This window comes from Pelmatolapia mariae, linkage group LG15 (genome assembly GCF_036321145.2).
Source record: "Pelmatolapia mariae isolate MD_Pm_ZW linkage group LG15, Pm_UMD_F_2, whole genome shotgun sequence".
NCBI classification, from domain to species: domain Eukaryota; kingdom Metazoa; phylum Chordata; class Actinopteri; order Cichliformes; family Cichlidae; genus Pelmatolapia; species Pelmatolapia mariae.
The window spans coordinates 30,475,280-30,491,750 of NC_086240.1; the positions used below are offsets into that span (position 1 = coordinate 30,475,280).

Consider the following 16,471-nt stretch of genomic DNA (forward strand, 5'->3'; position numbering starts at 1 on the left):
CCCTGGACAGGTCGCCAGTATGTCGCAGGGCTAACACACAGACAACCATATAAATGCAATCCATTATTATTATTATTATTATTAACCATTCACTCTCACATTCACGCCTATGGGTAATTTTGAGTTACCAGTTTACCTAACTCTGCTAATTGCATGTCTTTGGACTGTGTGAGGAAGCCTGAGTACCTGGAAAGAACCCACCCAAACACGGGGAAAACATGCAAACACCACACCGAAAGACCTGGGCCAGGTGGTGGAATTGAACTCAGGACCTTCTTGCTGTGAGGCAACAGTGCTAACTGTCTTACGTAATAACCTTTATTGGTATCAAATCAATATTATAGACATATAATTAACATAATTACAATTAGTAAATAAAATATTTCCCACTTGTCCTACTGACTACAATCTACAATAAACTAATATAGCTATGGGTAGCACCAGGAACCTTTAAAAGGGCACTCGAGATGCCTGAGGACTCTTGTGGCTGGCACACCATCAAAATAAAACAAAGGTAAGACAATCTTATCCAAAAGGTAAGTGTTAAAGTACTGGTTTCCACCAGCTTAACCAAACATTCTATACTAATTGAAATCTCTTTTCCTAGGCAGACATTAAACGGTACCAGCTGGAAGACTGCCCACAAGGGCAATCTTCAACCAAAACTCTATTTTGCACAGCCTTGTATGAAGAGCGTGGCAGAACAGGGTAAAGGTTAATCGAGTGGGAGGACATTTCCAACCAAAATGAGGTTTAAAGAGCTATATATAGAATCGGATATAAAAGCCCTCCCATGGAGGAGAAGGCTGGAATCCAAAATCAGGGAAGCCCAGAAGGTCACTTGCCTACCAGAGAGTGTCATGAGAGACTGGTTCTGGATGAATAAGAGGTACAACAATATGTCCATAACTGAGGCTGTAGAAACTGCCAAAACAAAGGCTCACAGCTGAAGAATTGGACAAAATCCCTGAATTAAAAGAAAACCATGAGTAAAGGGAAATAAGATGTTTCCAAAAAGCCTAAAATGCTAAGTGAGACACTGACAAAGCAGCAATATGAGCAGTGCATAGTAGAGTAAAGGAGAGCCAACAGACAGGAAGTGATAGGCTGTGTGAGAGTATTAACAGAAAGGGTGACTGAGACAGCCAGGCATTGGGAAAGAAGCCAGGCAACTCTGTGTGTGTGCGCTCCATCACTTAAGACGAGGCCGACTCTACACCGAAGGTCTGCACTGCCCCCCCCTCCCTTTTGTTCCTGTCTGATATCAGGGGTTGGTGAATGGAAGCCATCTGGATGTGATGCAGCAACACACACACACACACACACACACACACACACACACACACACACACACACACACACACACACACACACACACACACACACTCGAGTCAACTGTACTTTATTTATAACAGGAAATACTTTCTAGCTGTACATCTGGCGATTGTTTCACCATCCCCCTCCCTTTTTTTCTCCACTACATCTGTTGCAATTTCACTTTCCCCATTTTATCCAATCTCTGATTTTACTGCTTCCCTCTCTGCCCTGAGAAGAAAGACACTGAGGCACAAAGAAACTGAGGACACACAACAACTTCATTACAGCTCAATACAAAGAACTAAAAACAAGAACAACTTGTTATTGATGTGGGCTGCCAGACTATGGGAGACTTTCCTCTCTAAGGCTGGAAGCATTTTGTCCCCATTTTCAAACACTGTTACTCTCTTGCATAAACTCCAACTCTGTGACAGTTACTCCAAATTTCATGACGGATATGGGACATTGTTTGTCTTATTGTCATTATTAAAAATGTAATAACTGAAAGTCAAACAACAAACCATAACCTAACATGAAAAGAATAAAGTCAAAATAAGCACTCTCACACTAGGAAAATGAGATAATCAAATAAAAGAAATGCAAACAAAATAATTGTGCAAGAGAAAATCATGTTGAAACACTGTGCATGCCCACACTGACTTCAAAGGCCCTTTAGAACTGTCATGCCACAACAAAATTAGGACATCTGTGTTGAATCTGGCAAAGAGCGAGTAATACATCATACAGAGCAGATGTGATCTCGGCCATTTCACCATAGACCTCAAACTTGCAGACAGTGAATACCAATTTCTGTTCCAAACTTTAAATGCAGGTTTTGTGTAAAGGGGGTCGTCACACAAGTGATGCAAATTACCAAGAGTCCCGTTTCCAAGCCTGAAGGCAGTGCATCACGTGAGAAGGGACACAATGCCTTTTTTCCTCTAGCACCTATTCGTTTCGCCACGACTCGGTTTCGGTTGTTTTCCATTACAATTCAATACCATCTCAACATGGGTGGGCAAGGTGGCCTCAAAGTCCGGTGATGTCATTTGCTTTTGACACAAACAACACAACAATAGTCTAGCTCCCTCTTGGATTGTCATCAGGCACAAAAAAGTCTGCACCTCATCGTTAGAACATGGTGTTGGTTTGTGTGTCGCCTTTTCCAGGTTTCAAAAATGGTTAACTTGATTCTCGTGAAAAAGTCGCTTTCATAATTTATCCAGTGATATCACATTTTTGGCTCGGCTGAGCTCACTTGGAACCCCGGCCAAACTGGTACTAAAAAAAAAAGTACCTTGTACCATGTACATCTACCTATTGGAAAACAGAAAAACTAAGTTGGGCCTAGTAGGCGTTAGTGGAAAAAGGCACATATTGGATATTAACAGGGTTGTGCATCATGAAAACACCACCGCTTGTTTCTACAGTAGTAACAGACCGTTGACCTCTGACATCAACAAGGCAACCAGAGAACTGCCACTCATTGGACAGTTTCTTGTTTTCAGATCATTCTCTGTAAACCCTAGAGAAAGTTTCTGAAATACTTAGACCAGCCTGGCTGGCAAGAGCAACCACATCACTTCTTCCTTGTTCTGATGCTCAGTTTGAATTTCAGCAGTTCGGCTATGCCTGCATGCAACAAGGCGCTTTATATTGTACGGTAAAAATGCTACAATAATACAGAGAAACCCCATTAATCAGACAACCCTCTAGGCGCAAGTCCTTTGTGATAGCGGGAAGAAAAAAACCTCCCTTTTAGCAGGAAGAAACCTCTGGCAGAACCAGGCTCAGGGAGAGACAGCCATGTGCCATGCCCGGTTGGGAGTGAGTGGAGTGAGAGGAGTGAGACGTCACAAAAGGCTGCCATGTGATTGGCCATGTGAGCTGTACAGGTGTACCTAACACCGGTACAAAATATACACGAAGTGCTACGGCACTTCTAAGGGAAGTGGAAGCGTTAATAAAAGGTTAATAAGTGATGTGATTATGAATTTTCTTCGTGAACAATCTTAAGGATCAAGATTAGTGCAGTCTTTCAGATATCATGTACCCTGGCACTACCAAGATAAATCAAAGGAAGGAGAAGGAACTTACACATCAAACTCGTTCTCCTTGAGGATCTCCTCGACTCTCTTCATGAAGATTTTCTCACTCTCTGATGAGGTGACAAAACCACGATCTGGAACACATCAGACAAGCAATTTCAACACTGCACTTTCTGGCGCTTAGAAACATTCTTCAGATATGGAATTCTTCGCTACAATTAAAACATTGTGGTCAGTAAAAGCTGTTAAGCATGCTGGTGTTTGGCTGGGTAATTTTGCTGTCAGTCTGTAATAAACTGTGACCTTAATTCTGCATACCGTAGTCTTTTGTCTTTCTTAATTGAAATTGCACATTGTAAATTGTTCTGTAGGAGCTATAATTCGTGGACATTATCTGATTTCTTCTCCCTTCACTTTTCAAGCTTGGGAACCCCATGTGCTTATGTGCTTGGGTGTAGGCCTGAGAAACTTTTTGTCACAGTGCAGCCGTGCTCTGATTATTTGGCAGCCTATTTCCATGACAGCTCTGTCTGTGTGTGTGTGTTTCGGGGAGAATCAGACTTTGGCAAGATTCAAAGGGTTTGTAGTTTAAAGACAGTGCTTTCCCACAGATCATATGGACAGCTCTTTGAATTGTAACTCTGACTAGTGGAGGTAATGGAAAATTCTAATTTTACGTTCCGCTGGAAGAGACTTTAGAAACAAAACTAAGACAGATGCCACAGTTGGACAAAGAGAAGCATAACATGATAGAAGAACACAGTGAGCCACAGTCTACACTGCCTCCAGACATTCTCAAAACTCTTTCACAGTAACCAGAAACACTGGCGCCACTGAAATGAGACTCACTCCCCGCACATTAGAACCGAAGAATTTTGCATCCAAATCAACGTTTCAAAACATCTCCTCTCCTCTGAATTGAGAAATTCAAAAGTTAATTTACAATTTGTCATGTTGGTCAAACAATTCCTGAGCAGTATGACAAAGCACATTATCCTGCTGAAACCTCTGAATCAATCAGATTAGCGTCCGTGAAATGACGTAGGTGGCCTGTAACTATGTTTAGTAAGTATTACGCTGCAGAGCATCATACTGGCCTTCTTTAAAAGCGAATCATGCTGGCCAGCTCTTCTCTCCAGATAAATGAGACGCGCACCCAGCCTTTGGCATAACGTTGAAGAAAATGTGATTCATCAGACCGGGCTGCATTCTCCTGCTGCTTCGTGGGTCACTTCTGACACTCGCTTTGCAGCTGCTGAGGGCAGTAGCCAGCATGGGTACTGTGTCACATGGCCAAAGTCTGTGGCTATGCAGCTCCATAAACATTAAGCTGTGATACACTGTGTTCTTACACGGTTCCATCATAGGCACTGTTTACGCTTTCAGCACTAGCAATTCTGGGGGATGGAAGAATCGCCAAAAAAGGGCAATTCCTCAAGAAGTAGATCAGATGCTGGGTGCAGCATGGGTGATTTTCTTTTTAAAACTAATCCAACTGAATACTGATAAGGTGTGGCTGTTGTTATTGACAAGTGTGCCAACAGAAGTCTGTCTAGCCAAAAGCGCTCTGCCAATTCCATTTGCTGGACCTCTCCATCACATTTGTTCTTTTGATGCCTGACAATGGAATCACCTGACAAACAACACAGCCTGCTTTGTTTCATGAAAATATGTTTTACTTTGCACCAATGAGCAGATTTGTGTCCCTGTGCATTGCACGCGTTCAGTTTATGAGCCTAGCTTGATAACCAAGCCTGCTAGCTCCAAAAACAGTCACTTCTGGCTCCAAACAACCAATGGGAATGACCCAAATGCTGAAACTGAAGAGTTAAGAAATGAATGGGTGACAGCATAGTGACTATGACCATCTTTTATATACAGTTAACCATACTCATACATTTTCCTTTACTCCCAGATCGCAGAGAAATTAAACAGAAAACCATAGACTGACTTAGACAAAGCTAAGATTTTCCATGGTGAATGCCTGTACCTTGTGACTCGGGGGTTTCAATCTGGGAGGGCTGGTTCTTCTCTCTCCTCCTCTGCTTCTCATCCTCCCAGATGGCCTGCAGGCCAGGGTTCCTGCCAATTTGATCTGGACAAAAATGGAGAATTAAGCACAAAAATACTCAAACTCTGTACCATCAAACACGGTGTTTATATAAAGCTGTGCTTAACAACATCAACTCATAAAGCTGTTTTTAACTGCAAGAACTATTGCATGGTTTTTTGCACGTTTCCACAGCAGGACTTCTGCTCTGTCTGTATAGCAGTCATTACACAGTCATGCAGCTCCAACACCGCAAACAAATTCATTAAAGAAATAATGTGGAAAGAAGATGAGGTGCAGAGTCATTATTTCATCCAAAACCTGCAGCCTTAAAATAGGAAGCAGGAAGAACAAAAGCAGTGGGCATCTTTACACACATATCACAATAACAGCTTTATCAACACACAAATAACTTGCACCTGACAATACACATCCTACACATCCCACAGACCAGTTATTATATACCAATATTATGTTAATAGGGTGAAGCAGTGATTCTCTGAATAATTTTTCCAGAGAATGGTTAACCTCCCCTCCAAGCCCCACACTCTCTCTTTAACCCTTACATCTAAACTCATCAGTTCTCATTCAGTCACATTGTTAGGACTTTCCACAGAACTTTCTGAAATCTTCTAGTCCTAATCTGCCTAATCTTTGCTGTTTTTAAGACACAAACAAAGCTTAGAAGGAATCTTCTAGCTCCCAGGAAAACAAAGTTCCTGAGAAAAAGCTCTGGCTTTACAAACTGTAATAGTTCATAAGTTCAGAACACACACACTTGTTGTCTATCGCGGCCTCTCTTTTCATTTTAAGACAGATTCTTTGTGTGGTTTAAGCTTGTTAGGTCCCATCTGATTTCAATGATAAAACTCACAGCATCTTTACAGCCCAGATGGAAGGACTGCTTTTAAGACAACACAACGTTCAGCAAAACTGGCACCGCTCAGATTGTAAGTGCAAGAATGACCTCTCTTTCTTTCTTTCACACGCTAAAACAACAGATCCAGATGTGTGCGATTAAAACAAATCTTTCAGGAACAAAAGCTGCATCTGCTCTGGCACTACATTACTTTGCCAGATAACAGCATCTGTCTTTATTGTCCCTGGTTCGTTTTAACCCTCTATCCCATCCTCTGTACGTCTAGCTGCTCCCCTGTGATTGGACGGATTAGGTCAGATCCATGATGTTTGTATTTGGGGCTGATAACAGATTCGATGTGTGGCAGCCGTCAGAGCAGTCCATGCTTTATCTTGAATTTCACTTTGCCTCACCCGTTGCTTTCTTAAGTTTGTGGCTGCAATACTGAGTGAACTTACTTTCGATTTCGAGGCGGTTGAGAACATCCACAGCAACAGCATCAACCTCCAGCTCACAGGTGCTCTGCCTCTCCACCTCATCCAGGACTAAAGAGCTACAGTCAGTGAATATAAAAAAAAAAAAAAAAAAGGGGGGGGGGGGGGGATAAATGAATAAAAACAAGCTACCATTTTGGTTTTCAATTATCTTTACGGAGAACTAATATCCACTGCAGCTCGGACATAAGCCAAAAACAGTGCATTCAGATTCTGCTTAGACTAAGATGTGGCGAGACTCGCCTGGGTATGGCGTTCTCCTCCCAGCGGACGAATGTGCCTCCTATGGTGCTGTCGTTGAGCTTGGACGTACAGGGAATCTTCCAGGGGCTGATGCTCCTGAAGGCCGATCCTTCTGGGTCTGCCTTTGCTTCATCTGTTAACCATATACAGAGATATACATAAGAGGCACATGAGAGGATCACAGTAACGGTATTTTTCCTTCCAAATGCATTTGGATAACCACGGGGTTTTCATTTACACTTCGATTGATTAACTGCTCAGTGCTGCCATTTCTTAGCAATTAAACTGCGATCCACACTGTTAGAGAATCTGAGGCATAATGAATCATGATTATCCTCCTTTCTTTAATGCAGCAAAGGTAGGCACGATAAAAAACTGTTGTTTTGTTACATGGAGAGTTCTTTTGGTACCTGTGACACTTTTTAATCTCAGTATTTAGGAGGCCAGAGTGTTCAAGTTGTTGAATGGACTTCAAAACACATTAAGGGTTTCATTTATCTTGAATTGGCCCATTTTACCAGCTCAGTCTATTATTATTCTGCTGCTTGATCCCAGATTAGGAACTTCCTTTCAAGTTGGACATTGAGGGGAGCAGAAAATGTAAACTGGTGTACCCATTATTGGAGCATTTTGGTTTCTTTGTTGTAAGGGGAACAGGAGCCCTTTTCCATTGATTGCATCAGTGTAGAGGTGGATCAAACACGGGAACTGTGCTTTTGTTGGAGGACAGTCAGGCGTGAGGACTTCTATAAAAGAACTTTATTAAAAGAACAAGTGTGGAATTTCCTGTCTGGAGTCTTTAATGGCCTCACAAGTGAAGGTGGTCCTGCTGGGCGGGATGCTCTCTGGGAGTGTGGAGAGAGGTCTGATTGGGCACGACGACCAGAAGGCTGAGTTTAGGCCTAAACTCAGATCAAACAGAGTTGGCAATCAGGGGTTTTAGTGCCTACGAGGGGCGAGAGGAGTTGGGTAAGATTCACCAAAGATCTGAAGAGAAACCCCCAGCGTGACACTACCACTGTGAGGTCCCAAGACACTGCTGAGCTTCAAGCCCACACACTACCACCTCTCTCCAGGAGTTATGTGAAACAGATCAATACAGAGATATCAAGAGTTCAGCTCACTGTAGCACAAATCATAGATACATGTAGGTCCACAAGTTTTGGAGAATGACACATTTTTTGGTTCTTCAGACTTTATTTGTTTATAGACCACTTTGTATTTGATCATTAGATATTATTCAGCTCCTGCTCTCTTCCACAGTGTCTCTTCTGTCCCGTCTCCCTCCTCTCGCCCCGAACCTGTTGCTGCAGATGACCGCTGTTTTGTAAGCCTGGTCACACCACAGGTTTCTGTTTGTTAAAAGGGAATTTTTCCTTCCCACTGCTGCCAACACAAATACAGGGCTAAAAAATTAAGCTAATGAAATTTCTAAAACTTGCAGTTCTTCTAATGGCCACTAGAGACTGAGTCAATCCCCATAGACACCCATGTAAAATTATCAAACTTTACAGCAGTAAAAGCTTTTTAGAACCCAGTATAATATTTTATCATCTGGGTGAAAGCTGTAGCTAGCAGCCCTCTGTGCTTCAGTTTTAATATGTGAAATTCTATTTCATTAGTCTGTTAGTTAGCAATAATTAGCAAGTATGTGTGTCTCTGTGATGCACCTGTACAGTTTATGGATGTAGCTTGATAAGATAACTAGCAGTAGCTGATGACGTAGGTCACCACCTTGTCATCCAAATAGTCACTTCTGGCTACCAAAATATATAAATAAATAGATTTATGTTAAAAAACCAAAATCATGGTGGCAGTGAAAATGCTCACCCCGAGTCGTCCGATGCAGACTGCAGATCCCAACAGGAAACTGGTTCTTATGTTATCTAAATTAAACAGCCACATCAGTCAGCTGTTTACTTCTCTGCTAAGCGGATAATGGCAAAAGTAAACTACAAACTTGATAGCCAGCATGGTGGAGCATTTAGCACGTAAAGCGATGGTAGCTGGTGAAGAAAAAGGAGGAAATACTGTTTTTTACATTGGTCAAACGCCTCTTCAAATCAGGACTAAAGTTGCTCCCTGTCTCCTTCATGTGTAAGAAGACACAAAGAAAGACAGAAGCAAAGAACATCATTCAAACCTGTTGTAATTCTACAGGGTAGATGATGGTTTATTTTTATAGAGCTGCTTGCAGTGTGGCTAATATTAGATAAAGACAGCATGAAAAGTGTCTCCCATGTTTTGCTTGTTCACAGACTGTCACATCCAACTTCTGCTATGTATTCACCTTATAAATCAAACAGAAGCCAAAACCTAGAGCAGCTGCAGCAGGTGTCTAATCTGTTACTCTGTAGATGTGACACGGCTCCACAGGACTCAGCTACAGGGAGCTCAGACAAATAAAATGAAGAGTCTGAGACTGCGGGCTACTGATCCCCAGTATCTGCTTGCCATTCCTGTCTTCACACTTTTTCACTAGTTACTTTCATGTGGAGGTATGCGTCCTCTGTATTTCACCTTTGGTCATTAACGAAAGGAACAAGACAGAAAGAATGGCAAAGAGGTCAGAAAAAGCAAGTTCAGAGAAAAAGAGAGAGAAAAGAGCAAAGACCACAAGACAAAACATGTGAAGGGAAGCGTGAGGACAACATTAGGGATGAAAACAGAGAAAGCTTTCACAAGACAACAGAGGCATCCTGAGGCTGAGGGGAGATCAAGACTAATTCAATATGACATAAGGCATGGCAACCCTTCCCTGGCCTGCTCTCATCCCTGCCGAGCAACGAGGGAACAATCAAGTAATGAGTAAAAAAAAGGCACTGCCAACTGATGAAAAAACAGCAGCCTGTCCTGCATCCTAAAGTACACGAGGGTAAGTGTCAGATTAAATCTATGGGTTTTTCCAAGTATGAGGAAAATGTTTATCGGTCAGTACTACAATCAGATGCTAAAATTAGATTTTGATGACAAGGCACGAAGAAAAAACTGAGAGAAAATTAAAACAAAAAAAGAGAAGAAGACAAGATCGGAAATCTGTGCTCTCCCTGTCCAAATCCCTTACCTTTTTTCTGGCTGCTTCGAAACTTGACAGCTGCCAGGTTAACCAGGTTCATGCCGTACAGGTTGTAGTCTATGAAAAGCTGCAGCAGGTAGGGGATGTGGCCCTCATGAGGCTGGTAACTCTTGTTCATCACGGCTCCGCTTTGCAGCAGCTCGCACACTCTGCAACAAACACAGATTGCTCCATTTAAAAAAAAAAAGATACATGTGCCACTTGGGGTTTAAAGAAAAGACATTTAACCGCTTACAACTGAACAAATGCTCCCCCAGCTCGAGAGAAACCGACTGTTTTTGGTGGAGACCAGGCACAACTGCAGTCTGCCTTGAAATCAAGGATTGCTACAAGTTGTATCTGATAAAGTTTTCTCAGCAAAGCTTAATCATTTTGTTCCTTTTTGCTCTGAGGACATGCTCTGAGGATGAAAGAGAGATCACAGAGATGTCATACCACATTTTTATCAAGCTGCACAGCAGAGGCCAAAATGTCAAGGATTGGCTCACTTAGGCCCAGAATTGTAGTTTATTGGCATGCTTTAATTTAATATAAAATGTCTACATCTTCATATACACTTTAGTCCACATACAGCCCCAAGAAAAGTTTAAATGTTTAGAAATTTTACCATTCAGTCATACGAAGACAGAGAATTACTGATTTGTCTATACAAAGGCTTCCATACAGGCCCCGCTTACAGTCAGGTCCATAAATATTGGGACATCGACACAATTCTAACATTTTTGGCTCTATACAACACCACAATGGATTCCAAATGAAACGAACAAGATGTGCTTTAACTGCAGACTGCCAGCTTTTATTTGAGGGTATTTACATCCAAATCAGGTGAACAGTATAGGAATTATGACAGTTTGTATATGTGCCTCCCACTTCTTAAGGGACCAAAAGTAATGGGACAATTGGCTTCTCAGCTGTTCCATGGCCAGGTGTGTGTTATTCCCTCATTACCCCAATTACAATGAACAAATAAAAGGTCCAGAGTTCATTTCAAGTGTGCTGTTTGCTTTTTGAACCTGTTGCTGTCAACTGCCAGGATGAGATCCAAAGAGCTGTCACTACCAGTGAAGCAAGCCATCATTAGGCTGAAAAAAACAAAACAAACCCATCAGAGAGATTGCAAAAACATCAGGCGTGGCCAAAACAACTGTTTAGAACATTCCCAAAAAGAAGGAACGCACTGGTGAGCTCAGCAACACCAAAAGACTAGGAAGACCTGTGGTGAACTGTGGTGGATGACCAAAGAATCCTTTCCCTGGTGAAGAAAACACCCTTCACAACAGTTGGCCAGATCAAGAACACTCTCTAGGAGGCAGGTGTATGTGCGTCAGAGTCAACAATCAAGAGAAGACTCCACCAGTGTGAATACAGAGGGTTCACCACAAGATGTAAACCTTTGGTGAGCCCCAAAAACAGGCAGGCCAGATTAGAGTTTGCCAAACGACATCTGAAAAAGCCGTCGCAGTTCTGGAACAACATCCTATGGACAGATGAGACCAACATCAACTTGTACCAGAGTGATGGGAAGAGAAGAGTATGGAGAAGGAAAGGAACTGCTCATGATCCTAAGCATACCACCTCATCAGTGAAGCATTGTGGTGGAAGTGTCATGGCGTGGGCATGTATGGCTGCCAGTGGAACTGGTTCTCTTGTATTTATTGATGATGTGACTGCTGACAAAAGCAGCACAATGAATTCTGAAGTGTTTCGTGCAATATTATCTGCTCATATTCAGACAAATGCTTCAAAACTCATTGGACGGCGCTTCACAGTGCAGGTGGACAACGACCCAAAGCATACTGCAAAAGCAACCAAAGAGTTTTTGAAGGGAAAGAAGTGGACTGTTTTGCAATGGCCAAGTCAATCACCTGACCTGAATCCGATTGAGCATGTATTTCACTTGCTGAAGACAAAACTGAAGGGAAAATGCCCCAAGAACAAGCAGGAACTGAAGACTGTTGCAGTAGAGGCCTGGCAGAGCATCACCAGGGATGAAACCCGGCGTCTGGTGATGTCTATGTGTTCCAGACTTCAGGCTGTGATTGACTGTAAAGGATTTGCAACCAAGTATTAAAAAATGAATGTTTGATTTATGGTTCTTATTCTGTCCCATTACTTTTGGTCCCTCAAGAAGTGGGAGGCACATTTGCAAACTGTTGTAATTCCTACACCGTTCACCTGATTTGGATGTAAATACCCTCAAATAAAAGCTGACAGTCTGCAGTTAAAGCATGTCTTGTTTGTTTCATATGGAATCCATTGTGGTGGTGTATGGAGCCAAAAATGTTAGAATTGTGTCGATGTCCCAATATTTATGGACCTGACTGTACATAGTCTGAATATGACAACTACTGGAAATACTGGGTATTTAATCTAATCAAACTTTACTTAATCAGTGATTGAAACTCTTGACATTTACAATCTCTTTTCCAAGAGTGTCCGGGGCTAACATCGGCAGCATTAACCTTGCATGTTTTCCAAAGGCGGGAGAAACAACAGTTCTTAGAGAAAATGGGGGAACATGCAGACTCCACATACAAAGACCCCAAGTGGGTTTGAACCCAGGATGAACGCCAAGCCATTGTATAGCCCAGTGGTTCCCAAACTTTTTTGCTAGGCCCCCCTTTGTTTTACAATAAAAATGTAGGGGAGACCTACCTTTGCACTTGTGCAGGTGAAGCCAAAGGGAAGATATGCTTCACCATATTTTCTAGTCTTTGGCTTAGAATGAAGTTGGTTTGGAAACATATTCAGCGATGCTTCATCTCCTCCTTTGCGTTTGTGGAGGCGCCCCCGTGCTAGCGTTGTTTTTTTAGTTTTTTTTCCCTTTTCATACCGCGCTCCCCCTGCAATGGCTCTGCGCCCCCCCTAGGGGGCGGGCCCCACACTTTGGGAAGGTCTGGTATAGCCTAAATATATATATTCACATCCAAACATACATATAATTACAAATAAAATTTACGGTTTCACCTTAAAAAAATTATTTTAACACCTGGCAAAAATGCAACCAAACCCTAAACATACTTACATACACACATACAAGGCCAGTCTACTTTTCCACCTTCCTTCCTACACCCCACCCCTCCCCTCCCCTCCCAGTGATACATCGTTCATTCCTCCAGCCTCTGTCCCTCTCTCTCTAACAGAGTTACTCGCTCTCTGCCAAGCCTCAAATCAGTAGCTCCACTCACACTTTCAACACCAACACTGATCACTCTGGCAAATAATTCACAGTCTTCCCGTGTGCTTTCATGCATGGACACACACTCAGCCAATCAATGAGTACAGCTGAATACGCAGCGATCGATTTCAGTTTAGTAAGCTGGCAGACTCGTGCGCACAGTGTGGCATTCAAACAACAGGAGGCTGGGATGATCTCTGTTCACATTAAACTGCTTCGATCCTTACCTCTTGACCATCTGAGGATTGTATAAATAGATCTTCATAAAGAGCTTCTCCTTGGCGTGATAACCATAGTAAGGCCTGAAAGAAAAGAAGGAAAAAAAGGCATTCAATATGTAAACCTGCATCACATACACATGTTAAAGTAAAGTATACATACACATATAGACAGGTCACAGAAAGTAAAGGTTCTCTGGTGCACAGTGGTGCTTGTCCATGCAGAGCTCTAAAAGCTAAAACCACAATCTTAAAGTGGACTCTGAAGCTGACGAGAGTCTGAGTAACTGAATTAGCAATAATGTGACATGAAAACTTAGAATACGTATATCTGAAACTGAGTGTTTAGAGAAGTCTTAAGTCACAATTGTTGGCTCACACACCCTTTGTTGTTTCAGAAAGGCTGTGTTTAACAACAACCTTTACCAAAGTGTGCAGTCAAGCTGCTTTCTGAAGCAAATCTCAGCTCAGTTGTGTCGGTACAACACAGCAAACACAAGTTACTTACATGCCGGAAACCAGCACCACCTTGAAGACATGTTGGTTGTTGGAGGTGGGGTTTCCCATGGCGACGTTGAGGGCCCTGTCGATGCTGAAGGCCACTTGCCGCAGGTAGCGCTCTGGCTGCTGCCCATAGTTGTCGTACGGCACGTAGATGTAGGGGAACACACCGTGGAGGTGGAGACACGTCTTCTGGCCTGCAACGCAATAAGAAACTCTATTAAAGCAGGATTACAATTAATTATCATGTTTTCCAAGTCTCTTACATCGAAATGCACATCAGACTAGAATGTAAGCTGCTGATCATTAGAAACACGTTCTGTACAGCTCATTTCTCTTCTGGGAGTCACAAGATCAGTGTCCAATACAATTCTGCCAGCGCTCAATTGTGGTGATGGTGTTTATGCAAGCTCTTATTCTTAGCAGATGCACTGCTTCATTACAGCTGATAATTGTATCATTTAAGAAAATGTTGGGATAAAACCAAAGACAGTATAAAACTTGGACAAAGCTTCGAGCAAAAAAAAATTAAGCCAATGTGGAATTGCCTTAAACCTCCTTCTATCTGAAGGCCACCAGACAGTAAGAGCTGTGGTTGTAAAAACACTTCCAGTAATATTGAAGTCTATGGGAAAACAGCTTTCAGTACTGACATATGTAAACATTTTCCTTGTCAGTGTATAGGCAATATGACCCTCATTTTTGGTCACAATGAATTACATCTGGAGGATCATCAGTGGTATGAAACAGCAGGCTTGTTGACTACGAGTTGTCAACTATCGGTCATTAGCCAATGACGTTTTACAGTCCGACCCACCCTCCTCACACTAGTTTTTTGGATCCAACGATAACAACACCAATGTTCATCTCAATGCTTCAAACTGGGATTATAATGTTTTTTCATTTATTAAAAACTTTCCAAGGCAACCCCCCCAAAATACTATGAATCAGTGACACGGCCCATCCTGAGTGTAACATGTGTGGCGCACCATCGTGCTTCACACATGTTACACTTGTAAAACTACTGACATGGCCTGTATAGAGGGTTTCCTCCCCATCCATTCATCTGTGTTGAAAAGCCTGAACTCCTGTGATTCATGACAAACACGCACACTGTATAAATCCAGCTAATTAGCTGAAAAACTCCACAGAAAAAGAGAGGAAAAGTGTGGGAGGAGTGCAGCACAGAGGCCGATGTGAAGTTAGGAATACTGCATCTCTGCGCCGGCTGACCCAACGGTGTGACACGACGCTGCTCCCACACTGACAAGCACACTGAAGTCATCTGAGGTGATCTGTACTGCAGATGCTCCGATTCATTCTCTCGCTGTGATTATCAGCCTGGGCCAGAGCTTTTATCTGCTGTCTTAAGCCTCACGTAGAGAATAACAACAGCAGTGTGAAAATTAAATTACAACGAAGGCAGAGGGTGGTAAGGCTCATCCATGCCAAGCCTCTTTCTGTCTGCTTATCTTGCATCACTGACAGGCTGACAGGCAGTTGGACAGGAGGAGGCAGCATTGAGCAAGAGCTTGACTCTTGCCCAGACGTGTCTGCACATGCCCAGAGACTTCCCCACAATCACCACCGGGAGAACAGAGGAGAGTGAAAAGGGGAGCTTCTGGCATTCTTCCTCTACCCCATACACATGTACCCACAGCTTGCCAAGTCTCCATCCTCATTCTGTGGTTTGACAGATGCTGTGTATGATGCAGTGCCGCAGTCCTCGGGGCACCATTGTCGAGACCCCCCAAGGTGGCACCTCAAAAAAAACAAAAAAACAAAAGAAATATTCCCAGCATTTTCTGCACCAAGATACATGTCAGGGCATCTGAACAGGAAAGGGAGGGCGATGCAAGATGGAACGTGGTGCTGAAAGACAATGAGATCCTCAGAACATGCCAGAATCAGGCATCTACTGTGCTGGAGCTCATACAAGCAGAGCTACTCATAATGACAGGAGATATGGATGTGTTTACAATGATGCCTGTAAGCCCGCACTGTTTCCCATTAACAATGATTAGATACGCAACAATTATTGGATTTATCAATTACTTGATTGCTAGAAATACTTAAACAAAACTGTGCCTGTGAGGCACTGACTGTCAAAGCCTTTTCATAAGCAGAAAGTCAAACAGCTGATTTTGGACTGTACATTACTGCTCTTTATTAGGCAAAGCAAAAAATTTGAAACGATTAATCAGTCAGCAACAAACAAAAAAAAAAAAAAAAAAAAAAAAGGAAAAAAGGATTGGACTGTACCTTGTCCAGTCCTAGTCATTTTCAGCTATTATTATTCCTGGTGGCTTCGCACTAACAGTATTAATCCAAAGTTATCTTACACTGGACCTTGGAGCACACCTTCTGATCATCATCAAAAACGCAAAAGGCGTTAAACCGGTTGAAATTTATAGCCAACTGACGGAAGTGTATGAACAGTTGTGCATGGATGTGAAAAACGTTTGTTCCCAAAGTTGAAAGAGGATT

General features: G+C 42.5%; 1 protein-coding gene across 2 annotated transcripts in view; it reads right to left on the reverse strand.

The window, feature by feature from the left end:
- rev3l (REV3 like, DNA directed polymerase zeta catalytic subunit) overlaps positions 1-16,471 on the reverse strand; it is a 77,435-nt gene that overhangs the window by 26,264 nt on the left and 34,700 nt on the right. For both annotated transcript variants that reach the window (XM_063495543.1, XM_063495542.1), the window contains exons 2-8: positions 13,992-14,181; positions 13,493-13,567; positions 10,076-10,236; positions 7,012-7,144; positions 6,733-6,827; positions 5,356-5,460; positions 3,415-3,499 (exon numbers count right to left, since the gene is read on the reverse strand). In XM_063495543.1, the coding sequence (XP_063351613.1) occupies positions 3,415-3,499; positions 5,356-5,460; positions 6,733-6,827; positions 7,012-7,144; positions 10,076-10,236; positions 13,493-13,567; positions 13,992-14,181 (844 nt within the window). The remainder of the gene's footprint in view (positions 1-3,414; positions 3,500-5,355; positions 5,461-6,732; positions 6,828-7,011; positions 7,145-10,075; positions 10,237-13,492; positions 13,568-13,991; positions 14,182-16,471) is intronic.